The 26,926-nt window shown below is 36.2% G+C and overlaps 1 protein-coding gene across 1 annotated transcript; it reads left to right on the top strand.

Moving 5' to 3' along the window:
* Positions 1 to 13,152: 13,152 nt before the first annotated feature.
* On the top strand, positions 13,153 to 16,288 carry LOC149022117 (NAD(P)-binding Rossmann-fold superfamily protein). Its single transcript, XM_089147239.1, has 4 exons — positions 13,153 to 13,294; positions 13,390 to 13,651; positions 15,517 to 15,699; positions 15,787 to 16,288. The coding sequence occupies exons 1-4, from the start codon at positions 13,227 to 13,229 to the stop codon at positions 16,180 to 16,182; spliced, it is 909 nt and encodes a 302-aa protein (XP_089003365.1). The 5' UTR covers positions 13,153 to 13,226; the 3' UTR covers positions 16,183 to 16,288.
* The last annotated feature ends 10,638 nt before the right edge of the window (positions 16,289 to 26,926 follow it).

Below are 26,926 nucleotides of genomic sequence, written 5' to 3'. Positions count from 1 at the left end.
TATCATGTTTACTTATTCTTGTCATTTATTTACACACTGTATTATGAGATGTTATGACATGTTTTCAATATGATAATGTATTGTTGATATGTAATGGATGGAAATAAGCATGTGATTGCTTAGGTATGATTTGGGATTGGGGAGTGCCCTACTGGTACTTCTGTCATTGGACATCGGAGGGAATAGTATGGGATGTCCTCCGAAGATGCCCATCGACGCTTTCCTGGATCATTGGATAGGATGTCCCTGTCGTATCAGACCCGAATCGGAAGGGCATTGAGACCGAACGACCCGTGGTAGTAGTGTGGATTTGTGGGTGCTCAAGACCGGTAACCATCCCGTGAGAGGACATAAATCGCATTGCGGATACCCGAAAGGGGCCATTTATTGGTAGAGTTGCAAATGGCTAGACTTGGGCTCACGGGCGCTCAAGACCGGTGAAATGATCCGTGAGGGGACGTGAGAGCTTCCCGTCTACTATTTGTGGATGACCAATAGGGTTGATGAGTCCGGTGGGTAATATCCGTGACTCTAGTGTGAAGGATACCGGAAAGGATCCCGAGAGGGGAGGAATGGACGTATCTGGAACTGACATGATATGACTAAGTAGATGACTTGCATTGGGCTAGGCTTTACTTTGACATGTGCCAATACTTAGACCATATGGTGATGTGAGAGAGTGGTGACCGAAACCCCCAACCATGGATTTGTCCTAGAGGGATGCAGGACCCAATTCCCCCCGGTGATGAGTGACTGAGACTACCTAAAGAAGTATGGTGCTATGATTTAAAGCATGTCTACCCTAGATGACCAGCATACTCAGAGTTAGATTCATGTTTGCATCATATGTCTCATATCATATTGCATCATGCTATGTTGTGCATCATATGATTTATGTTATTATGGAATAACTTTCCTTGCTGAGTTCTTTTGAACTCACTCATTTTTGCAACATATTTTGTTAGACTTTTCTGCAGGTACTACTACTGTTGACTGTGACGGTCAACACTTTGAGGACTAAGTTGATGACTCATACCACTTTGGCTACGGTGACTACATCTGTGAAGGCTATCAGTTCAAGACTCATATTTGTCAGGAGTAGATCCAGCGTGGCTTAGTTTCTTATGATTATGTTATTGAGGAGACATTGTATAAGCTAGAAGAAAGCGAACTAGTTGCTTACCATCCTCCTTGGAGTCGTTGTAATCTTTACCTATCGATCTACCTCCCACACGTTGTAGAGTATATCGCTATACTCTATAGTTGTCTTGATTTGGTACTGTATCCGACTCGATGTTCTTTGTGATCCTCTATGATCATTTCTTAACTTTTATTATTAGATTACTTGAATACCATAATTTGTTCTGCTTTGATTATATTATTGTGCGATTGGATATGATGTCCTAAATCGGATCGTTGGGGGGATCACTCCCGAGTAACCCAGATAGGGTACCCCCTGGGTGGATATTGGGCGGGATGTGACAATGTATAGGGAATTTTTTTTGCAAAGCATTGTCAAAGATAATGGCTTCTTGGCTGAGTCCTCTTTTGCCTAAGCTTATTTCTGAGGAGCAATGAGCTTTCCAGAAAGGTAAGATGATTTCTGAAAATATTGCTATAGCTTCCAAACTTACAAATATTTTTCATTATTCTATTAGAGGGGGAGGGATGAGAATTAAGATTGATATTATGAAGGCTTATGATACTCTATCATGGGAGTTTTTATTCTTGGTCTTGAAGACTTTTGGATTTTCAAATAGATGGGTTGGTTGGATTCATGATATGCTTCAGTCTACTAGAATCTCAGTTTTATTGAATGGGGGACCAGTTGGATTCTTTGGAGTTGAGAAAGGGCTTCGGCAAGGGGACCCTTTATCTCCTCTTCCTTTTCTTCTTGCAGAAGAGGTACTATGCATGGGCCTTCATTCTTTGATAGTTTTTGGTAGATTGAGAGCTTTGCCAGGTCCCAGGGGAGTAGAAGTTCCTTCCGTACTGATGTATGCTAATGATATTTTTATTTTTTCAAATGCTTCTGTATGTTATGTTAAAGCTTTGAAAATTTTCTTATTGAAGTATCAAGAATTTTCAGGTCAACATATCAGTTTGGAGAAGAGTAAGCTTTTTCTTGGACGTGTGCCTCCTAGTCGGAAACAGAAAATTGTGGACATATTAAATATTCCAATTGCTCTCTTTCCTAATTGATATATGGGGGTAGATATTTTTAAAGGACGAGTTACTCGTGTCAGATTGCTGTCAGTTTTAGACAAGATTAAGAATCGGTAGAGTGGAGTTGGTACGTTCAGTTATTTCTAGCATACCGATTCATAATTTTTCAGTGTACTGGTGGCCTAGCTCTATTATTTCTCAAGCAGAGGCTTGGATGCATAACTTCATTTGGACAGGGAGTACAGAGGCTGTGAAAAAGGTTACAGTGTCTTGGGCAAAACTATGTACTCCAAATGTGAGGGTGATTTGGGTATTCAGAGATTAAGAGATGTCAATTTTGCTTCCTTATGCAAGTTGGCTTGAACAATTAAACATAAATACTCTGGTTTTGCTCATTTTTTAAAGGGGAAGATGGTGGACAACATGGGATATTTAAAGATTTATGAGCCGCAGTCATCTTTGATTTTTGGATTGAGGAAGTTTTGGGGTTTTGTTCAAGCTAATGAACAGTAGTCAGTTGGAGATGGTCAGAATATAAATTTCTGGTTTGACAGATGGTTGGGGAATTTTACCATTACAGACTATGTTGGTATTCCTCTAGATCTAGAGGGTCATTCGAAATTGACTGTTGCAGATTGTTTATAGCAAAGGGAGTGAAGATTTCCGTCAGTGGACAATGCCAAATTTCAAGAGGTAATCTCTCTTATTATGTTATATCCCTGTTCCTTGTGCTGGTTTTGTTGATGTTTGTCATTGGCAAGGTTCGGTGGGGGGAGAGTTTTGTTTTCGATTGGCATGGGATCTCTATTGTAGAAAAGGAGAACAACTAGAATGAGCTAAAAGTATTTGGAAGACTTCTTTGCAGCCTAGACAACAAGTTTTATGTTGAAGACTTTTTCATGATAGGCTACCTGTTGATGTTTTGTTGACTCGGAAAGGGATTAAGTTGGCCTCTCGTTGTAATCTATGTGGTAAAGCTTCAGAGGGCATAGGACATCTCTTTCTTCATTGCTCATTTTCACGTGGATGTGGAGAAGCTTTTGCAGCAAAGTTTGGTTATAGCTGGACAGTAAAAAGATTCGATTGTAGAGTCGTTCAAGGCTTGGAAACACTAGGCTTCACAGTCTCCTTTACTGACTGCTTGGATTAATGGATGTTGCTTGCTTTTATACTTTCTTTGGATGGTCCGCAATCAAATCCAGTTTGAAAATTTTAATTTTAGGACTAATGAGGTGGTGAGTTTAATTTTTTCAGACTTATTACAGTTTGGCTTTAAAATGGATGGGAGAAAAGTAACTCCTACCATTTTTTCGGATGCAAGAAGACTGGGCCTTCACTTCTCTGTCTTTAGTGCTGCTCCTCCACAAGAAATTTTTTGGTGTCCCCCTGCAGCAGGTTAGGTTAAACTAAATATTGATGGGTCTTCTTTAGGCAATCCAGGAAGGTCTGGTGGTGGAGAAGTATTTCGAAATGAAGTTGTTGCGGTGGTTTTCAATTTCAGTATTTTTTTAGATATTAAAATCAACTTTGAGGCTGAATTGGAAACTTTCATTCACGGATTACGTTGGGCAAGGCATTTACAAATTACAAAGTTTTGGGTAGAAAGTGATTCAAAAGTTGTGGTGACTTTAATACAGCAGAAGAAAATACCTTGGTATGTCTTTCATATGTGGAGAGAGTTACAAGAATATTTGTTGACTATAGATTGGAAGATTTCACATTGCTATCGTGAAACTAATACAGTGGCAGATTTTTTGGCAAAATTCAGCAGCTAGGACATGAACTTCTGATATTAACATTCCTTAGTCAGCTTCAATCCTTAATGAACTTGATGTGGATGCCTCTAGACGTCCTAGATTTCGTTTTATGAGTAGGAACCAGTGAGGAAGGGTGTATTGAGGGCAACAATTGTTGCCGGTAAAAGAGGTTGGTTCCTTATAAGGTATTAATTGATGTATTTTTAATATTTCTTCTTCGCTTAATATAATGATTCTTTTAGCGGGAAAAAAAAAGAAATAGAAATACTGTAGAGATAAATTGGATTTTCCAAAATCATGATACTTGAGCAATTTTTGCCTATAAAATGGATGATTTTGATAGCCTCATAGATACTACACATCTAGATGCTACAAACTCCTTTGAAGATAATAGTTGAAGATTTAATTATGTTAGTAGAGTTCAAAAAAAAAAAAAAAAAAAGGTTAATATTATATTAGTTTTTAATTATTTTCTCTTCAAATCTCATCTCATATGTTAGTTTATTTTAAATTTAATCTTCTTCCCTTGTAATTTTTTTTAATTTGACTTTCTATATATATTTTGATTTAATGTTTCATTTTGATTAAGAATGTGAATATTCTGTTATATGCTATGACGCATATTCTTTTATATGTTATAATGTTCATACAATAATTGATAGTACAACATTGATTGAAAGCTCCGAAAGAGCTAATCTATTATTATCTGGGAGATGAAATTGGCTATAAATAATGCATTATTTTGTAGTAAGTCTCAAAGAAACTTATAAAGTTTTGTAGATATGTGTCAAAACGATTGATACTAAAAATGATGGTAAAAGTAAATATTTGTGCATTACTAAAAAAATGTTAGACATTTTCTCCCAGTTTATGTTACACAAATATTCGCATGGTTGAAACATATGCTTAGGTAAATCAAAAGAACATTGATTCCAATAGTTTTATTGTCTGGAATGACCGGTTGGACCATCTCGGATCAAATATGATGTGAAAAATTATTAAAAATTCAATTGTCATTTATTGAAAAACTAGAAGGTTCTTCAATTCAATTAATTGAATTTTCTTGTGCTACTTATTCTTAAAGAAAATCTATTATTAAATATTTACTAGCAAAAGTTGAGATGAGCATTTTGTGTTTTTTAAACGTATACAGGGTGAAATATATGGGCTCATTCACCCATCATGTGGACCATTCAGATAAAATATGATTTTAGTAAATGTATTTATAAAATAGTCACATGTATGTTCATTATGAATTCGCAATTTGGTATTTGTGAGATTGTTGCTCAAATAATTAGATTAAGAGCACAATGTATGGATTATAAAATAAAGACACTTTGTCTTGATAATTTTGGTGAAATTATATCTCAGGTTTTATGATTTTTGTATACCAACTGAGATCACACTTGAATAGCATGTTGTTCATGTTTATATCAAAATGGTTTGGCAAAATCATTTATGAAACGTCTCAAATTAATAGCTAAATCATTGTTTATGAGAACAATACATCACTTATACGCATCAAACGAGTAAATTGTTATAAATTCTCCCAATTATAATTTGCTTAAGTTAATAAGCCAAATATTTCTTATCTTAAAATTTTTAGATGTGTGGTTTATGTTCCAATTGCTCCACCACAATGCACAAAGATGAGTCCCCAAATAAAGTTGGGAATATATGTTAGATATGAATCTCCTTATATAATCTAATATTTTGCCAATGATAAGAAGATTTATTTAAAGCAAGACTTGATGATTATTATTTTGATGAATTAGTTTTTCCAACATGAGAGGAAGAAAATAAATAGTTGGAAAAAGAGATTGATTGTAATGCATTATCATTATCTCATTTAGATCTTCGTACTGAGCAATGTGAACTTGAAGTTCAAAAGATAATGCATTTTCAAAATATTATGAATCAACTGCCAGATTTACTTACTTGCTAAGAGTTACTAAATCTCATATTCCAGCTGCAAATGCTCCAAGTAGGATTGATGTTTCAGTAGGACAATCTATCAATGCAAATGAAATTAAACCACGTTTAAAAAGTAGAAGATCAATCGGTTTCAAGGATAAAATCCTAGAAAAATGAGTAAATGAATAAAGATGATCATAATATAGAGACGATTGATTATGAAAATCTTGAAGACATAACTTTCTATAAAACCTCAGAAGAGGTTCAGGTACCTGAAAATAATGAAGAGATCTCGATTAGTTATGCCATTGCAGGAAAAAGATGGAACCGAAAATATAAAATTTTCGACAACATTTTTGCATATTATATTATTGTTGAAATAATGCGATAAGACGATGATCTTGAACATAAATTTGTTGATGAATGTAAATGAAGAAATGATTGGCCAAAATATAAAGATGCAATTCAAGCATAAGTGAATTCGCTTGAAAAAAATAAAGTTTTTGGACATGTAGTCCAATATCTGAAGGTATAAAGCTAGTGGAGTACAAATGAGTTTTCGAACGAAAAATAAAATGAGAAAAAGAATGAAATTTTGATATATAAAGCATGAATTATGGCACAAGAATTTTTGCAAAGGCCTAGAATTGATTATATGGAAACATGTTCTCTTGTGGTAGATGCAATCACCTTCAGATATCTTATTAGTCTAGCAATATATAAAAATTTTGACATGCGCCTAATGAATATTATTATAGGCTATTTATTTGGCTCACTCGAGTGTGAAATTTGTATGAAAATTCCTAAAGGATTCAAAAAGCACATAAAAATTCCTAGGAAGTTTGTTTAATAAGGTTTCAGAGATGATCAGGACATATATGGTACAATCTCCTTAGTGGATATTTACTAAATGAAGGGTATATAAATGATCCAATTTATTATTGTGCCTTTATTAAATGATATAGATCTAATTTTAATAAGTGTATATGTTGATATTATCGAAACTTCCTGAAGAGTTTCCAAAAGTAGTAGATTAGTTGAAGAAAATCTTGAAAAGACAATGTTTTGTCTTTACTTATAAATTAATCATTTGATAGAATATTCATTCATCAATCAACCTCTATAGAGAAGATTTTGAAGCGATTTTACATGTATGAAATATATTCATTGAGTCCTCCAATGGTTGTGAGATCGCTCGACATAAATAAATATTCATTGTGACTCTAAGAAAACAATGAAGAATTTATTGGTTTTTAAGTATTATATTTTAATGCAATAGGGGCATTAATGTATCTTACTAATAATATACAATCAAATATAGCATTTTCTATAAGTGTATTAGCAAGATTTAGCTCTTCTCCAATACAATGACATTGAAATATTATTAAGCATATATTTCAAGTACGTTCGAGGAATTATTGACATTATGTTATTTTATGAATGTGGATATCAACTTACTTGTTATGCAGATGCAAGATATTTATCTGATCTACATATAATTAGATCTCAAACATGCTATTTATTCACAAGTGAAAGTTAGTTATTTCATGATGTTCAACAAAACAAACTATAGATGTCACTTCTTCAAATCATGTAGAGATAATAGTGATTCATGAAGTAAATAGACATATATTTGGTTAAAATCAGTGATACAACATATTCAAAAAACATGCAGTCTTCTACTAGAAGAAGGGGTTTCAACAATGCATAGCTCAATTGAATGGATGATACATCAAAGGAGATAAGAACGAAACATATTTCACCAAAATTATTCTTCACTCATAATCTTCAACAAAATGATGAAATCGATATTCATTGAATTCGTTCAAGTGATATTTTGGCAAATTTATTTACTGAGGCATTGTTTACTTCAAATGTTGAGAAGCCAGTATATGATATTTGAATGTACGTACTCAAAGATATTCAATGATGTTATTATCAGGGGAAGTAAAATACATGCTACACTCTTTTTCCCTTAACCAAGGTTTTGTCCCACTGGATTTTTCCGGTAAGGTTTTTAATGAAGCAGCTACCAATATGCATTATTTAGATATGTATATTCTTTTTCCTTCATTAAGATTTTTTTCTCACAGAGTTTTTTCTTAGTAAGATTTTAACGAAATACATTATCTATTGATGGACATCCAAAGGGGAGTGTTATAAATAATATTTATTTATGAATGTCCATTACCCCCAAAGAGATTGTACTTCCAATTAAATATCTCAACTACCTCAGGATGCAATCTTGATGATTCACATTCCCATCTTAACTGAAGATCACAGTTATCTTAACACACAATATTGGTAATCAATACTTCCATTCTATGCATCTTCTATCTTGGGCGGCAATCCATCCTTCCATATTAATATTATCTTATTGTGTGTGAGAATCATATATTGTATTTCTTTGTAGACTCTATATTACCATATCAGAGATGATGCTAGTTCCATTATAAATATGTAATGACTAACTCAATAGAAGTGTTGAATTCATCTTATCTTTCTTCTTTGTATTCAATATATCTTCATTATTTTATAACATCAATAGTTTTTAATTTTCTTATTTTCTCAGCCACTTGTTTAGCATATAAATGCACTACTGTGCACAACAAAGGGATGTGTACAACAGAGTATGTTTTCCAAAGAACAATGGAAGCAAATTGCATGGGAGGAACCACGAAAATGGCGACCAGAAAGGGAAAAAAACGTTGTTTAGAAAGGATGTATGTAGTCAACCCCAAGGATTTGGGAAAAGATTATAGCTAAGATCAATTTAACAAATCTCTTCCGTTCCATCTTTGAGTACCCAAGAATTTTTTGTAAGCTTGATTCTGTCGTAGGGAAAACTCCATTTGATCTGCAGGTTAACATGTGGTAGAGGATGATGGGATCCATCTATGTAGAAAATCAAGGTGCCAACTTCCAAATTAGCTTCCGTCTATCCCATCATTGATTTTAAAGCACCTAAAATTGTTCTTTTGATCTCAACTTTTTATTTAGATCTACGTGTCATCTTGTGGCAGTGCAGTGCTGTGTACAATAGAAATATGAGCACAACAAATGATTTTTCCCTATAGAATTTGAGTAGGGAGTATGGCATGTCGGCAATACAACTCTTTCTCTCTCTGGTACACATCTGCTTTGTGATTGAACTTATGTTAGGATTGTTAAATGAGAAAATATCTTCATTTAAGGGGATTACCTAAAAAAAACAAAAATGGAAGGTTGGCAGATCACCCATGGTTGAGAAAATTAGGTGGGGGAGAAAAATGGAGGGCTAAAAGAGTTTCAGAATGAAAAAAGAACATTGGTATATTCTTTATTTAATATTGTTGCTTACCATGTGTCTAATGTACAACTTCAATTGATTTACAAACTTTTGGTTGTACTTTATGCTTTCACAGAACTCCAAGTAGAAAAGCAATTTGGCTGGATTGAAGTGGTTAGAGTTGATCACAATCACCAAGAAACAGCTAACATTTTATATGCTTGATCCTTGAAGCATGTGGGCTCGACACCAATAATTTTAGAGTTTCATTTTTGCGCATGCAGGCATGAAGTCAAAATATTCAGTTTTTAATGTTTCTTTCATCACAACTATCTATGTGATCCTTGGCATTTTTCATGGATGGAGGTCCCTCCACCAGTCAAGGCTGATATGGAAAGAGATGGCTTTCTGGTAATGTGAATGTGGAGGGTTGGTTGGTCAGTCTTAGAGTTATGTGAATGTGGTTGTTGCTAATTTTTTGAAAGTTGTTTAGAACAAAGAAAGTAAAGTGGGGTTTTTTTTTTCTTCTTTCAGTTTATAAAGTATGATTCCTTCAGCTTTTCCAGTGTACATGGAGTGGTGACAGTGGAGAACAAAGATAAACATGAGGGTTTCTTTAGATTTTTATCCTTTCAAATTTGTTGATTAAAGTTAGGAAAAATTGTAGGGACATCCTATGATAATTGGCAAAAAAACATGAACACCTAAAATCATGCTAAATTGGCAATGATCTCTTAAAATGTTTCTTAAATTTGCACAATACTACACTCAAGTAAATTCCATTTCTTGGTTTGATAGTTTCATAATTCTTATAATGCCTTTAATCTCTTGTGACTTTACGATGTTGCCTCTACTAATTAAATAGAATCCTAAATATCTTCTTTCTTCTTCGATGAGTTCCCTTCTTCCTCCATTCATCATTTTATACTATACGATATACAATAACACAATAAAGGTATATTTGTCATTTCTTTCAACTAATCAACGGTTCTAATCAAAGGGGGTGATTGCGAATTTGGTATATTTTTTTTGTGTCTATACTTTTCGTCAGTTATCTTAAGATGTCCCTAAAATTTTCCCTTAAAAAAGTGTTGAATTGCACGGCACCCACTTTGCATTTTTAAAAAATTGCAAGTTGCCTAGCCTTAATGGTCAAAGGTTTAACTGTTACATTTGTGGTTCAAATGACTCATATACCCTTCTAGGTGTAAAAAAACCAAAATACCCTCAAATAAGTTTACTCTCATTTTGCTCCCTAAGTGGGTGAAGGGATTCTCCCTTCAACCATCTTCTTCCTATATTTAGCCGGAAATCCCACCACTGCCGGCCACCACCACCTTTCCCCCTGCCTTTGACCATCCCCTTCTCCTGCTGCCTCTGAGCTGTGAAAAGCACCCTTTGGTTGGGGTTGTCTCTCAACTAGTTTTGTACCTTCTGATAGAATCTCACTACGTGTGCTGCCTTGTCCCAACCCAAAAAATTTTTTTTTAATCACGGACGGCTTCAATGCTCTACTTGTGCAAGTCTCACAAGTTTCGACAATGAGACAAGGTCTACATTGTTCAGACTGCAAAGTAATGGTAAAATGGGTTACTTATCCGAAATTGCTTGGTCAATGCGCATGACTGTCAAGCAAAGATTTCGAACCGTCAAATCTGAAATCTCAGGGCGAAATTGAATCTCGACCGTTGAATTTCAATGGTCGATCTCGAAATTTTGACCAAAATTCTGATTTGACGGCCCATGGTGTTTAGCTTGATGGCGAAGGACCCAAGCAAATTCCCTTACTTATCAGGGTCGAATGCCTCTCCTAGTTAACATGAGGGTTTCCTTTTTTATCTAATTTATGGCTCGAGGCTGATTCAGGTGTTACGACAAAGGAACACATCTACTAGATGTAGCCCCTTGTGTGACTCAGGCGATGGACTAAAAGAAGACATCGTGACAAACAGAGCTGGTAAGGCGCTGGCCGCTTTAAAAGGAAGAGACAAGTAACTGATGATGACATAGCCAATGTCATTCCCAATTGCTTAAGAAACCGGCTTTTGGAAGGATCTATTCAATTATGGTTTGCTTGTTATAGAGAAATTCTATGAGGTATTTAATGAGAAGAGCAAATAGGTCACTCTAGCATTGTAAATGTTATGGGTGTTGGGTTTGGGTGTCTTGTATTCTGTGGATCAATGTAATTATGGTTTTGGTTGTATTTGTAATTGAAACAGGGTTTGGGTCAATTACTAGTACTGGGGTAAAATTGTATTTATATTGGGATTAGGGTTTTAGGGTTTCCCTATAAATGGTCTCTGTGGGATAACCTATAGGCATCAATCCCTATAGGGGATTGTAAAGCCCATCTTGAGGATAAGGATGGGGGGCAAGCAAAGGGTAGCACTTTGTGGGTGTGAGTGTGATGTGTAGTTTCCTGGAAATAGTAAAACTCTTTTTTCTCTCTGGTGGACGTAGGCATGGTTTTGCCGAACCATGTTAAATCCCTCTTGTGTGCTTTGCTTGTGTTATTCTCTGTTCGTGGTTGTGCATCCATTATCCCTAACAATGGGCATAACGATTTTCGACAAAGACAGGGGAAGGGCAACAATTTCCGGCTACGGCAAGTGGGAGAAATTCTAACCTTTGAAATTGAGTAGGAGTCAGAGGTTTCTTTTAGTTAATTTAGAAACTTAAAATCCTTAAGTATAAAAGAAAAAAATTATATTCACCAATACATTATGAGCAAAGTGGTCATTTTAATTTTAAACTAACAGAAAATTTAACCGTGTGTAACTTTCAATTTTACAAAAACTGCAAAGTGGGCAGCGCCACGTGGGCACCCTAAAAAAACTCTTTTATCAAATAACTTTTGAGGTCTCCATGGAATAAAAATTGTCAAAAAATGTTGGAATTTTAAATTTATGTTTAAATTATAAGATTCAAAATATTTTTTTTGTTCTACAATGAAGGGTTTGAGGTAATGTTATTCCCTGTTAGATACCTAAGTAGCCAATGGATAATCTATGGAAAGTCTTGTTTGAATGGCTAACAAACAAGACTTAAGGGAAAAGACATGCTCTAGGAGGTACGTTTTAGAGATACCTTTTATAGGTGTCTCTTCTTTTTCTATATAAAGAGAGGAGTTGATCCCTAGTAACTCTAACAGTTTTAACACCAATATTAGTCTCTTGGTTTTCTATCAAGATGTGAGTGTTTTTTAACGAGTTTGTGAGTATTACTTTCGGACGTTCTTTGCAAGTAGATTCCATTGGAGTGCATGCCATTGGAACTAAGGAGTTGTTGCATCTTGGAGGTGAAAATATCATGGTCAAACCCATTCTGCACTATAGGGGGCGTTCAAATACTTTAAGGAAAAGTACTGATATGTACGCCTCAACTCACCGTGTTCGAGTTCTTCTTGTTGTTCTTGTATTGTATTCTCGATGACATACGGATGCATAGTGATGTTACCGATTTCTTCTTCAACTTCCACAAAGACAAGGATATTAGATAAGTTTTATTTCATTCATTTTATAGTCTTATACCTTCTGCCCATATTCTGGTTCCAACAAAAACACAAAGCACTAAAGCCCACCAAGGCACCAACTACATTGCTTTCAGTTATTTTATCGAACACCATCTGTGCTCTCTAAATCACCCAATTTGTATCAGTAGTGTTGATTAATGATGAATGAAGAATTAGGTACACTCCAATGATCCTCTGGAACAAGATTGATTCAAGTTGGAATATAATTTTTCACTTTTGAGATATAATTTTCCATAAAGCACACTTGAGTAGGAATGCATTATGGTACCGACCTTGCTAACTCATAAACTATTGCATGTTCTTATCAAAAAAATTCTTGTTTCCCTTTCATTCCTTGCACGGCCTATAACCCTAAGTCTCATAGGCTTTTGAGTAAATTAAACTCTCCACCCTTTATGCTTTTGGAGTCCCCAGCCACACTTAAAGTTTTTAAATGTATGATCTCATCAATCGTGCACAGTTCATAATTTTATTAATAAATATTCAACTAGACTACCTTCAAACCTGTCTTTGGCAACTATATATAAATGGGTACCAGTTTCTCCAACTCTTCAAAGCTTTTGAACTCGTGAATCATCTTCCATCAATGGGTTCAAAGGAACTTGAAGTTCCTACTTCTACCTCTCCACTCTCGCTATCTTCCTTCTCATCAAGGTAATTCTCTCTCTCTCTCTCTCTCTCTCTCTCTCTCTCTCTCTCTCTCTCTCTGTGAATGTTAGTCAGATGGTTAAGTAATGGAAATATTGCAGATGGTGGACAAAGGACACAGTTGCAGTGGTGACAGGAGCAAACAAGGGAATTGGTTATGCATTTGTAAACAGGTTGGCAGAGTTGGGTCTAACTGTGATTCTAACTTGTAGAGATGAGTTGAGGGGCCAGAAAGCTATTCAAACACTTAGATCTCAAGGACTCTTCAATGTTCACTTCTTTCGCCTTGATGTAACAGAAAATTCTTTGATCAATGCTTTTGTTTCATGGCTCAGAGAGGAGTTTGGTGGGCTGGATATCCTGGTAACTACTCACTGTCTCATCTCATCTGAAATATGGTTTAATTTTTTTGATCTTTTATTTTGGATAAGAAACAAAGACAAGCACTAACAACAAAACAAGAAAAGAAGTTACATCATGAGCTAATACAAACATTACTAGAAAATTTCTAGTTGGATCCAGAATCAGCTACCTATATTGGATATGGGTAGAAAATCTGAAGCACTACCAACAAAAAAGAAAAGAAGTTAACATCATGAGCTAATACAAACATTACAAGAAGATTTCAAGTTGGATCCAGGATCAGCTACCTACATGGATATGGGTAGAAAATCTGAAATCGATAGAGTCAATCTTCTTCTTCTCTATCTTTCTTTCTTTCTTTTTCTTTTCTTTTCTTCTTTCTTCTCCTTCTTTCTTCTTCGTTTTTTTTTTTTTGGGTGGTGTGGGTGTGGGTGGATGGTAGAGGCAATCAATTCATGAGATCTTTTATATATATATATATATATATATATATATATTACATATATATATTTTTAAAGTAGAAATATAAATCGTACTATATCCATAGATAGATTTATGTATGTATCAACTCATGAGATCTTATTCTTATTTTATGAGTTACAAAAATGATACATAATCTTCATCTTAATACATTTATTAATAAAACAATAAAAACATTTCATGGATAGTAATAAGAAGAATCAGCCAATTCACCAAATCTATATTCTATTCTTTATAGTCCTTGATTTTAGTAATCCTTGATTATCTATCTTATTCTTATACCAATTTTCCTTTTCTTTTTATAAAATACTAAATACCACCAAATGGTACTTCGTTTACACTTTTTAGAAATAAATTTAATGCTTATTGAGTTTTCCAAGTAATTTGTTCTATCCATTTTGATAAAGTTCTAATTGAATTTCAAGGTGTTGTTGGTTTAGTTGAACAAATCAACACCTCATAGCTTGAAGTTAAGAGGTTGAATTTTCTTGGAGTTAGGGATGAAGCTCTATCATAATTTAAATAGATATAGAACTATCTCGTGATGATATAATCGAGGTGCGCATAAACTGACGTGAATAAACATCAATTTCAAATAAATAAATAAATAAAACTTTGATGGATGATGTAGGTTGGTTGGCCAATATCATTGATTGCATTTTTTAATGAATTTAATGCAAGAGTCTCTTCTCCCAATGGAAACATTCCACATGGGATGTCTTCTCCCAACCACATTTGGTTAATTGCCCAATTTTATTTTATTTACATTTATTAATTTTAATTGAATTAAAAGGAAAGTCCATCTACAATAAAGGAAAATTCTCTAGATCTACTAGAGTAAAATAATAATTATAATATAGATAACCTTTAGGAGCATATCTAGCATTCTCTTATAACAAAAGCAACTGATGAGTGTTAATTTCTTAGCACATTATGCTTGTACAACATTACATAACACATTTATCTTCCAGATCAAACCATACTTTTCTCAAAATTTAATTAAGGAGAGTTAGAGAGGTTTTTCATTTGTTGGGGTGAGATAGCTAAAGAAGCCAAAGGATGAGACAGGTTAATCCTCCATCCCGCAGGTGTCCGGGGGTTTTTCCGCTGAGTAAGTTTTGTTGCCTTGGTTTCGGAGTTTCGAATTCTTAAATTCACACCATGAGGCGTTCATCTTTTGCCAACTGAGTCAACCTCTTAGAAACTTTTTTTTTCCTTCGTTTTCTGATCTTTCCTGAAAAATCTAAGATGTAATGATCCAGAAGAATGAGAAATGGTTTCTTATTGAAAAGCTGAATTCGTGTATATGTGGGATTATACTTAAGGTACCACAACCCCACCATTACAATGAGCAATTAAGCTGGTAATCTCATTAACTTGATTAGGTGAACAATGCTGGAGTTTCATTTAATGAGATTGGTGAAAACTCTGTGGAACATGCTGAGACTGTTATCAAGACCAACTACTATGGAACCAAATCCTTGACGGAAGCCCTTCTACCATTGTTTCGCCATTCTTCTTCTCTAAGCCGGATTCTAAATATCAGCTCTCAACTTGGCCAACTCAGTGTAAGTAAATTAATTAAATTAATCTCTTACTGCTTAATTTCAGTCATCAGAATCTTAATTAAACTGTTTATTCATGAATGCATGTAGAGGGTCAGGAATCGAAATATAAGAAAAGAACTAGAAGATGAAGAGATGCTCTCAGAGGAAGGGATTGATGGCATAGTGAGGAGGTTTCTGGAGAGTGTAAGCAAGGGAACATGGAAGGAAGAAGGGTGGCCAAGTGTCTGGACAGATTACTCTATATCTAAGCTTGCACTAAATGCTTATTCTAAGCTTCTGGCAAAGAGATGCAAGGAACATGGCTTAATGATAAACTGCTATTGTCCAGGCTTCACTAGGACATCCATGACTCGTGATAAGGGTACCCACACAGCTGATACTGCAGCTGATAGGGGAACTGCATTACTCCTCCTCCCTCCTCATCAGCTCCCAACTGGGAAATTTTTTTGTGAGGTTGACTCTTTTCTGGATTCCAAGTTATAATAGAGTAATAAACATCTTGATGAAATTAAAAGCTGTATGTTTGTTTTGATTGGGGACAATCTATGTATCCATTCACATGCTCATGCTCTCTCTCTCTCTCTCTCTCTCTCTCTCTCTCTCCCTTTAAAGAAAGATATACTATTATATCTTTTATTATGTTAGAACAAACACTAAGCAATCACAAATAAAAATAAAAATAAATCATAGAGATTTAATATAGTTCACATACCAAAGAAGAAGAATTTTCATTATGCAATATAAATAAACAACATAGATCTCTCAACCTATCGCTAAAACGGTGTTAGAAAAACTTTTACCCAAAACCCTAATGTGAAAGTCCCCAAGTCTGAAATGACTCTATGAGTGAACATGAAGTACATATTTGTAAGGTTTTAATAAGGTAAACGGATTTACCCGTTAGAATATTATCGATCCAAACCCTCCCTCATAGATCTCATAAAACAAGTAATTTCCGTTGCCATCTGAATATATTTGTCAGTTATCTTTCTATTCTATAAATAGATGGGAGATATATCCTTACCTAGATTCTCTTTTCTCAATATAGAAAGATCGCAGTGGAAGAAATTGAGAATCCACATCCTCATACCTCCACGAAATTGTCACCCCCAAATCCTCCACAATCACACAAAAAGGGAAGAAACTCCACAACCCAAATGCCGTTGTGGATGGATGATTGAAGATTTGAGATCAAACCAAGGAGAAGAAGAACTTCCGAAAGCCTACCTGGGTTCTACGTTTCTTGGAGAGAGAGAGAGAGAGAGAGAGAGCGAGCTATTTCCAAAAATTGAATCCATAATGCAATTGTTCGTGTAGTGTTGTGGCGGTTACCAAAATATATCCCTATATTTTGTAACTGCCCAACAAGTGAACTTTCATTTTTGCCCTTGGGCATATTAATAAATGCCAACATCTCCCACTTGCACAAGGGCAAGTGTCAATCTCTTTGTCCCAATGTGTCCCAAACATACATGTATATTCCAAATATATACATTTTGATCTCTCGACTATGTATCACAGATACATAGACCACTTGTGTCCTAGACACCAACATCCACAAGTCATACTGGAAAATGGGTCATGCGACCGGTGATATACTTGCACTCGTGAGCCCCAAACTAGAAACCTTCCCAGAAGGCCAGAATAAAAGCATCACTCAAAGAAACACATCAAATAAGCATTAGTATACTATAGTGTCTTAGGTTTATTCAAACTCACCAGACAAAAGGTATTTCAATCCCTCTGAGAGATCACCTTCTTGTCCTTAGAATGTGTACTACTATAACTACTATAGTTGGCGCCAGCAAACACTCTTAAGGTACAGTTGAATCAAACCTTTCCTTTCACCCCAGACCATCACTACACTTGGCATTGACTCCTTTCCCGATAATGCCCCTTTAGGTCGAATCAATCATGATCATAAGTTACATGCCAAAGTAGCCACATCAACCCCTCGTTTCATGACGTCGTCAAAAGTTACTAAGGACACTAATGGACGATAAAGTCCAAGACTCACACAATGAAAGGAGTAGGGATCCATCCTCTCATTTCCAATGATCGCTAAGCACACATAGTATGATATATGTGCTATGGTGGAGCATTTTATACACAATAGAACGTATGTCTCTCCCAACACCATACATGTATTAGCCTAGTTGCAGCTCTTGTGCCTAACCCGGGTTTCTTTATTGTCACTACTCAACACCACATAAAGTACTCGCACGTGGCTTCTATAGGTAACATGAATGGTGGGAACATTCATGTCGATTCTCTTCACAATAGAGAAACTCATATTGATTAGAAAATCAAGGCGATAATATGATTATGAATCGACCTGCACAAGGTCATTCACAATCCGTCTCATCTCTGCTCGCTTCCAAAATGCCAGAGGCGAATGCTCATGTGAATGAGCCATTCTTATGCCTATTGACATATCATGTTTTATGCTAAAAGAACACAACCACACAGAAAGTGAAAAACAAATGTTGGAATGAACTCATATTAGTCAATAATAAGAAATTTTAAATACAAAAATAAGTCACAATCTATGCAAGCCCAAGGATTTTACATGAGAAATAAAAACATCATTGACTATAGGTTTGGTAAGAAGGTTAGCTACCATCTAACTGGTAGATATGTGCTTAAGTACAACTTTCATCCTTGCTATAGTGTCTCTAACAAAATGACATCTCACTTGTATATGTTTGGTTTTTCCATGATTCTTGGGGTCCTTGACACAACTAAGAGTTGTCGTACTATCATACAAGACAACGGCAAGCTCTTTGGGTGTCAACACAAATCCAATATATCTTAGGAACCTCCTCAACCAAACAGCCTCTTGTACGGCAGCTAAGCATGCCACATACTCTGCTTCCATGGTTGAGAGTGATATACAAGTCTTCTTCTTGCTAAACCATGAAATGGCTCCGCCATTCAGCAGGAAAGCATATCTAGAGGTTGATTTGCACTCATCAATGTCTCCAACCTATTCGGCATCGCTATGGCCAACTAATCGCAAATTTGATATGTGGTAACACAACATGTAGTTACTCGTTCCTCTGAGATATCTCAATATCTTCTTGACTGTTTTCCAATGCTCTATGTCTGGGTTTGATTGGTACCAACTAACCATATCCACTGCATAACAAATATTCAGCTTAGTACATATCATAGCGTACATAAGGCTACCCATAGCACTGGAATATAGAACTCTTTCCATCTTGGTTTTCTCCTCTAGAGTCTTAGGACCCATGTCAATGCTCAAATGCAAACCTTTCTCCATTGGATTATCTATTGGTTTGCAGTTGTGCATTTGGTATCTCTTCAAGACATTGTCAATATAGGTCTCTTGAGATAAACCCAGTAATATCTTTTGTCTATTTCTGACAATTTTGACACCAAGCACATAGCTTGCTTCACCCATGTCCTTCATATCAAATATGGAGGACAATTATTTCTTAATAGTTTCTAATAGCTCCTTGCTATTGCTAGCCATGAGTATGTCATCTACATACAGTGTCAAAATGACATAATTACCATCGGATCTCTTGGTGTAAACACAGTGGTCTTCCTCAAGTTGGACACAATGTGTAATTGAAAGGATGCCTCCATCTATATTGTGAAGTCAGTGGACAAGTGGTGAACCTAAAGAAGTCAAACATTTTATTTAGTCCCAAAGGTGGGTTTCAAGAGAACTGAAAGTATCATACACAAAAGGACCTACAAAATACTTGGGTATACCTTCAAAGATTGGACTTCGAAGAGACAAACATTCAAGGAAGTCTATGAAAGGGTGACACAAAGGTTAGAGAATTAGATCCAAACTCTTATCTTATGCAGGCAAGGATGTTCTACTAAGATCAATGGCTTTTGCACTTCCTCAATAGGCAAGTTCTCACTTTAAATTACCACAATCACTCCATGAGCACATTAGGAAAGCTTCGGCCAAATTTTTTTGGGGTATTGTCAGGAAGAAGAGCAAAACACAATGGATCTCTTGGGAACAGATATGCAGCCCTAAATGCAAAGGGGTCTTGTGTTTAAACAATCAAGGTTTTAGAACATAACCCTATTAACCAAAATGGCATCAAGACTTTGGAATGAACCAAATTCCTTATGGAGCAATTTTGTTCGAGTTGTGTACTTCCCAAAGAAATTCTTGTTCAAGGTGAAAAGTAAAGCATCACACTTGTGGGCCTAGAAAATCTTGGTAGTTAGGGCTTCATAAGTTGAGCAAGTAGCTGGTTCGGAGAGTTGAAAGAGGAGATTCAATCCTAATTTGGGAGCATAAATTGATTCCCTCAGCCCATGACTTTAAGGTATGAAGCCCTCATCCTCATGGTTGCACTACCTAATATGTTTCTCAACTTATATCATACCAATAGTACCTAGAAATTGGACATTCTTCAGGCTCTTTTTCAACCAAAGGACATCAGAAGGATCCAACAAATCCAACTAAGGCTCTTTCCATGGGATGATGCCCTCACTTGGGTCGGTGCAAAGGATGGAAAAATCACAATTAAAGAGGTTTATATGGCACTCATTGTTGATCAGGAAATTGCCATCACCCATCGAACTTCATCTTTCACACTCCCCTTATTGGAAATCAATAGCTACAACTACTTGGATGTCCATTTGGAAGAGTTTAGTGGCCCCAAAAATTAAATTATTTATGTGAAGGGCCCTTGCATCTGGTCTAGCTAAGGGGGAAGCCATGCAAAGGAGGAATTCAATATCGACCTTGTCACAACCTACCCGCCGGTATCGGTCCCGCCCGACAACCCATGGATGCTATCCGTCACAGGATCCACGATTTTCCATCAATAATAATAAATGCAAGTAATAATAATCAAGAGTAAGAGTAAATTCAACTAATTAAATAAAAAGGATTACAGGAGTCCAAATACTCCAAAGGATAAATCAAAGAAGAAATAAAGTAATCATATCCAAAATGTATCAAGTTCAGCGGAAGCAAAAGCTAAACTAGTATATTTTAATTCTTTTAGATCTCTCGAGGGCTATCGTCTTTTTTTCAAATATAGCAATGTAAAGAGCTATCCAGCTTTGCTCCAAAAGACTTCTCAAAATGCCAAGCTATCTATCTCCTTCTACCAACACAAAAACATGTTGCTTGTGTCTAAAAATGCTACGCAAGTGCACGTGTCGCAATCAAGTAGTAATTAGTAAGTAGAGTATCGATCCCACGGGGAATTTTATCTTCAAATATCAATGTAAAAGGAAGACTAATTTAAACAAGAATGACAAAATGACTTTGTGATTAATAAACTAAATGAATGACAGAAAGGTGAAGTACACAAAAGATATTAAATGAAAAATATGCAATAGAAGGAACTATAGTAAGTGGTATGAGTGTTGGGAATCAATTTCCCCTCCCCTGAATTTATACTGTGGATACTAGAGTAACACTGCAACACAAAGTATATCAAAGAACCTGGAACAAAATTACATATAGGTATCTTCCAATCCACATATGCACTAACATCCTAATTCAAAATCCTCATATTCCTATGGAGAAGTGAACTGAGAATGCAAATTATGCCAAGTTCCAACCATGGCTACATGAGGAAGATGAGTATTCCTACCCTATCCACTAAATAGCTAAACTCAAATAAGGATTAAGCTAACTCACAACATTCAGCATTTATCTAGAACTTAATTAACTTTCTAGTTAACTAAAATCATAGCATTCATTTATGGATGATCAGTCAATGAAATTACTCATAAACTAACATGTTGAATTCATTGATAATAGATCGTGCCATAGTAAAGCTAAATAAAACTAAATAATTATAGCTCAAAACATAGGTTCAGGTACTCTTATCATCCCAACACAATAAGAGCTTAGCTCATATCAAAGTTCAAAAGCAAAGAAATATATACAATCCTTAACATAGTTCAACTAGAGTATGAAGATTTAAGAATTATAAAACTAAAATTAGAAAACTAGGAGATGCTTCCACACTGCTCCAGCTTCCTATCTCCAAAAGGTATGCTTCTTGCACGAGCTCAACTTCTTAAGTCTTCCCATCCTCTGGTTCTCTTCTTTGCTGTCCTCTTTAGCTCATGTGCCTCCCTTCTCATTTCCCCCTAATTTTCCTTAAGTGATAGGGTAGAAAAATGGGCTGTAGGATTAGAACATTCCCTTCTGATATCAAGGGCTGAAATCCTTCATGTATTGACAAGAAGAAAGTCCAATTAGTTAGCCCTTTTTAGTCATTTCAATAAGTGGTAGTACGTGAGTTTAATCTGGGAATATTTTGCTCCGTAATGCTGTAGCATCTTTACAGCAAAGTGAGAAGACATGTTCTTTGTTCCTCTTCTATGTCTCATGTCATATATTCATCCTTATTATTCTTTTCCAAAAAAACCAAGAGAAAGAGGGCTGATCAATTCCTTCCATTAATTCAAGATAAATTCATGCATGAATGACATAAAAGACCTTTACAAAATTTAAAACACTAAGACTCGTTAAAACGAAATTTAATTGCAATTAACACTAAAACAAAGATAAAAATACTCTTGAATCAAGCTATCTCAAGTATAAAATTACTATAATTAACTCTATTTCATAGATTTATCAGTGTTATAAGCGCACTCCAAGCATCTGCAGGTGGCTTCATGACATACATCTTGGTCTCCCACTAACGTCTCCAAGACTTCTTCACAATAGTTGCTCCAATCATACGGAACTTCTCCTGATCTAGTATACTCATATGTATAATATTAACACACAAAAATGAATGAGTTCTAACGAACTCAGTAAGGAAACACATCTCATATACATATTGGAGTTTACCAGGGTAAGCACATATATAAAGAATGATATGCAAATATATGGATGCAGCTATGAATCTAACTATGCAAGTCTGGTGGACATGCTTTAAGATATAACCCAGCCCTCCTCTAGGTAGGTTTAATCACTCTGATCTCTCACGGACTGGTTACCTCTGTTGGGATCCCGAGCAAGGGGTTCAGTCTAGTCAATCAACCATGGCTGGGGTTTAGGTCCACACTCTCTCACCACGACCATTGGCATGATTACTGGCGAATGTCAGGGTTTCTAATTCCAATGCAAGGTCATACAACAACATACTACATGTAGTCTAGATACTCCCCCTATGTCACCAACCAAATCGGTTCAGTATCCTTCTCCACCTAGAAATGAGAATCCTCACGGACTGGCTACCGTTGTTGGAATCTATTCCCTAACCCTATGTCCATCCCCATATTGTTGAGGCGAATGCTCTCATGACCCTTATGACTATCGGCCACTCTTTGGATGTCCATGAGTCCAAACCCTAACATATGCAACCCTACCAATGCATGATCAATAGTGGCCCACTAAATCTCTGCACAGACTGGCTACCGCTGTAGGATAAAATAGAGTCAGGTCACTATTATCACTAGTCATTCGGCTTCAATTCCCCTACCGAAAGGGTAGTAGCATGTGAGGGTACCTAGCCATGCAATCTAGACTCCTAGATATGTCATCCAACAACCATGATAGTGTTGGGGCCATCAGTAAGCAGTGTCCCATACCACAGCCCCTAATATCCCAAGCAACAGATACCCAATATGGATACCCTCCACCATAGTTACATCACATCATCAATCATTATTACATAACCAGTCACTCTACACCATAAAGTAATGGAAATATGTGTAAACATTAATCACAATATTTATTCAACTACTAATCATTGAATCATACCATTACAACAAGTTATAAGAACAATGATGCATGTAAAAATTAAATAGTTCATCATAGATCATATCATCGCAATGTATATAAAAATGTGTTATTACCTGTAGCGTAGAAACTACTATAAATACAATCGAACCTCACAATTAGAAAGTCTAGAGAGCCTCAAAGATTACCCGGAATAGAGTTGTAAAAATACATTAAATGCAGGGGTCAAAACAAGGCATCAACTGGACTGATCTAGCAACTGTGGACTAGCCGGTTGCTTGGGGCAGTTGGTTGGCCAAGCGACCACCTTAAGCAACCTCCACTATTCTAGACTACTTCCAAGTCCGAAATTCCGACTTTTGATATTCGAATTTTAATCCAATTTTTGGATGATCTAGATCGGAATTTCATCCTTAAGAAGCCTACTACATAAGCACCAACCTAGACCCAAGAATTCTAATGATTCAATATTCTCATGATCTCCTTCAATTAGATATGTCCTTCATTCATATGTAAGAATCCATTTTCGGACATGATCTAATCAAGATCATTAATGGGGAATAAAACCATCAAATAAAAACTCACAACCAATCTAAGGAGGATGGATCTACATCACTCAAAGAGTTGAGGAAATAATAGAGAGGTTGCGAGATCAACTTACCTCCACTAGATTCAAAAAACTGAAGAAGGATTGGATCTACTTTGCAAACCGCGCTTCTCTCATTTTCCAGCACGTGTTCTCTGCCTCCTAATCGTCCACAACAGCAATCATGAATAAAATAATGAGTAAAAAAGTCGAGATTCGCTATATATAGGAGACTCGTAAAAATAAGGTTTAAACCGCACAAGCAGACTTGTTAGTCGCTTGGGGCGGTTGATTGGTCAACCAATTGCCTTAAGCAACCGCCCCCTAGTACTTTTCAGTACTTGGGTGCTTTGCTCAAGCAGTTGATCCCCAACTCTCACCAAACCCAAAATAACATGTGGGGGAGTTCTTACCTTGATTCCGAACATCTTCATCACATCTTGACTCTGACTGGTGATCCACTTTCCTTTCTACGGTTTCTTCTTCGGATTCCCAGTAAGGCAAGTTCTTCATCGGTGGAATCCAAATCCATGGGCTCAAGGTATGGATCATGGACTTCGATTCAAATATTCCACAACTTATTCCTGATGGACGTTCGGGTACTCGGACCTGCATTACATATCTCGGGTTAGAAATACGAGGGTTGTTACAGACCCAACTTACAGAAGGTGTGAGGTCACCATTGAATCAATCAACCATATACTTTTCAATTGTGACATTGCTCAGGTGCTTGGTTCAGTAGCCCATTGGGCTTCAAAGGTTTAAAATAATTCAGAAACACAATTGGATGGTTGGCTAGAACATATTACAATAAGGATTTGGGCTCAAAGACGAAGAAGAAGGCCCATCAAGCATGTTGTTTTTACTTGTGTTGGTTTTTTTGGAAGGATCAGAGTGATTATATTTTTAAGAAAAGGAGTTGGACTCCAGAAGAAGTGGGTTAGCATGCTTGGAAGGCGGCAAAAGAATTCACAAAAACTCAACATCTCATGTTAGGCTCTCGATGCAATGCATCAGAGTAGCCCACCCCCTAGCTTTTGGGCTAAGGTGAGTGTGGACACTACTTTTGATCTTGCCTCTGGGAATGGTGGCTTGTGTTTTGTAATTTGAAACCACTGAGGAGCCCCTACACTAGCAATTTGAGTGCCTAGTATAGCCTCTTCCCCTCTCATGGTCAAAGCTCAAGCTCTCAGGACAACTCTCCTCCACACATTGGATGAAGCATTTCATGAAGCTATCTTTGAAGTGGACTGCATGAATCTTTTTCTCCTTGTTCATGATAGGAACAAACTTCCCCCATTGGTTATCTAGCGCATAGTATGGGATATCCATCTGGCACATCCTCCCAGCCGGTACCCTAACTGGCATACCCGAGAGTGTGATCCACAGCCCAAAAGATCAAGTTTAGGAACGATCATATCCATTTAGCACAATAACAAATCAAAAGCAAGAACAAATCATTGTATTCTAATAAGTTAATAATAAAATTCAAGAAAAGATCTCAAAAGAATCACTAAGAATATCAGAGTGCGAAAACATGATACCAAATCAAAAGACAACTATAGAGTATAGCGGAAATATACTCCACAACATATGCGGAAGGTAGATTGAAATCTAAGTAAAGCTCTAAGCTAATACAAGTAAAGTAAAAGATAAGTCTAGAAGAAACAAGAGAAATCTAATCCACATCTTCATTCTGCTCTTCTTCATCTTCAGTCTTCATCTTCAGTCTTCATCTTCTTCACCTTGCCTTTCCTTATATGGACCGTTATCATATTTCAAACCTGTAGAGAAATCTAACAAAAGATATGGTACAAAAGGAGTGAGTTTCGAAAGAAACCCAAGAAGGCAGGTTAAATCCACAATAACATAAATGGCAGGATTACAAAGCAAACATAAATGCAATATGGTATGAGACAAACAATGAATGTATGAATCTAACTCTATGTATGCTGGTCTCTATTGGCAGACATGCTTTAAGTCATAGCACCATACTTCTTTGGGAAGGTCTCATCACACAACGCCTTTTGGTAGTGGGTCCGGCATCCCTCGGGACATTCCATGGCTGGGGGTATAGGTCACCGCTCTCTCACATCACCATTGGTCTAAGTACCGGCGCATGTCAGGGTAAAGCCTAGCCAAATGCAAGTCTTCTACTTAGTTATATCAAGTCGGATCCAGATACGTCCATTCCTCGCCCCCGGCGATCCTTTCCGGTATCCTTCACACTAGAGTCCTCATAGTCCCTGACTACGGACTCATCAACCCTACTGGTTATCCACATATGGTAAACGAGAAGCTCTCACGTCCCCTCACGGGTTGGTTACCGGTCTTGAACGCCCACAAATCCCCATTGCTACCACGGGTCGTTCAGTCTCAATACCCCTCCGATTAGGGTCCGACATAACGGGACATCCTAGCCAAACACTACTATACAGCCTAAATATGTCATCCAACGGTTAGAAGGTGTCCAGAGGGCATCTCCGAAACATCCCATAATATTCCCGTAGTTGTCCAAGGACGAAGTGTCAAAAGGACACCTCTCCTTCCCGAACCATACTTAATCAATCACAATCACAAATCAATCATATCATACACATTTACAGATATAGAAAATATACCATAATAAGATTCATCTCATATACAGTTGACAAATAAAGACTTTCATAAACTAAAGAAAGCAATTAAATAATGCTACGTAATTGAAGTAAATACAGATAACATATTCATAAAAGAATCTAATTATGGTAACAAATCCGAAAGATTCTAATATAGAAACTAAAATCACACAATCTATGCATTATAGAAGTAACCATCCTTACCTATATAACTGAAGAGAATCTCCAAGGATCAAGGAGAATCTTCCTAAACTTGGCAAGAAGGTCCTAAACAAGATATATACATATTAGGAAAGAAACCTAGAAGGAAAG

The sequence above is a fragment of the Hakea prostrata genome, chromosome 3 (genome assembly GCF_041222555.1).
Source record: "Hakea prostrata isolate BN-2017 chromosome 3, UWA_Hpros_2, whole genome shotgun sequence".
Lineage (NCBI taxonomy): Eukaryota > Viridiplantae > Streptophyta > Magnoliopsida > Proteales > Proteaceae > Hakea > Hakea prostrata.
Note: the sequence above shows the minus strand (reverse complement) of the source record. Positions and strands in the feature narration are given on the sequence as shown.

What these genes read in the sequence shown, in the direction of transcription:
- LOC149022117 (XM_089147239.1), top strand. Translation starts at nt 13,227, where the DNA reads ATGGGTTCAAAGGAACTTGAAGTTCCTACTTCTACCTCTCCACTCTCG. An exon ending in TTGGTGGGCTGGATATCCTG is followed by an intron (nt 13,652 to 15,516) that starts GTAACTACTCAC and finishes TAACTTGATTAG; the next exon opens with GTGAACAATGCTGGAGTTTC. An exon ending in CTCAACTTGGCCAACTCAGT is followed by an intron (nt 15,700 to 15,786) that starts GTAAGTAAATTA and finishes GAATGCATGTAG; the next exon opens with AGGGTCAGGAATCGAAATAT.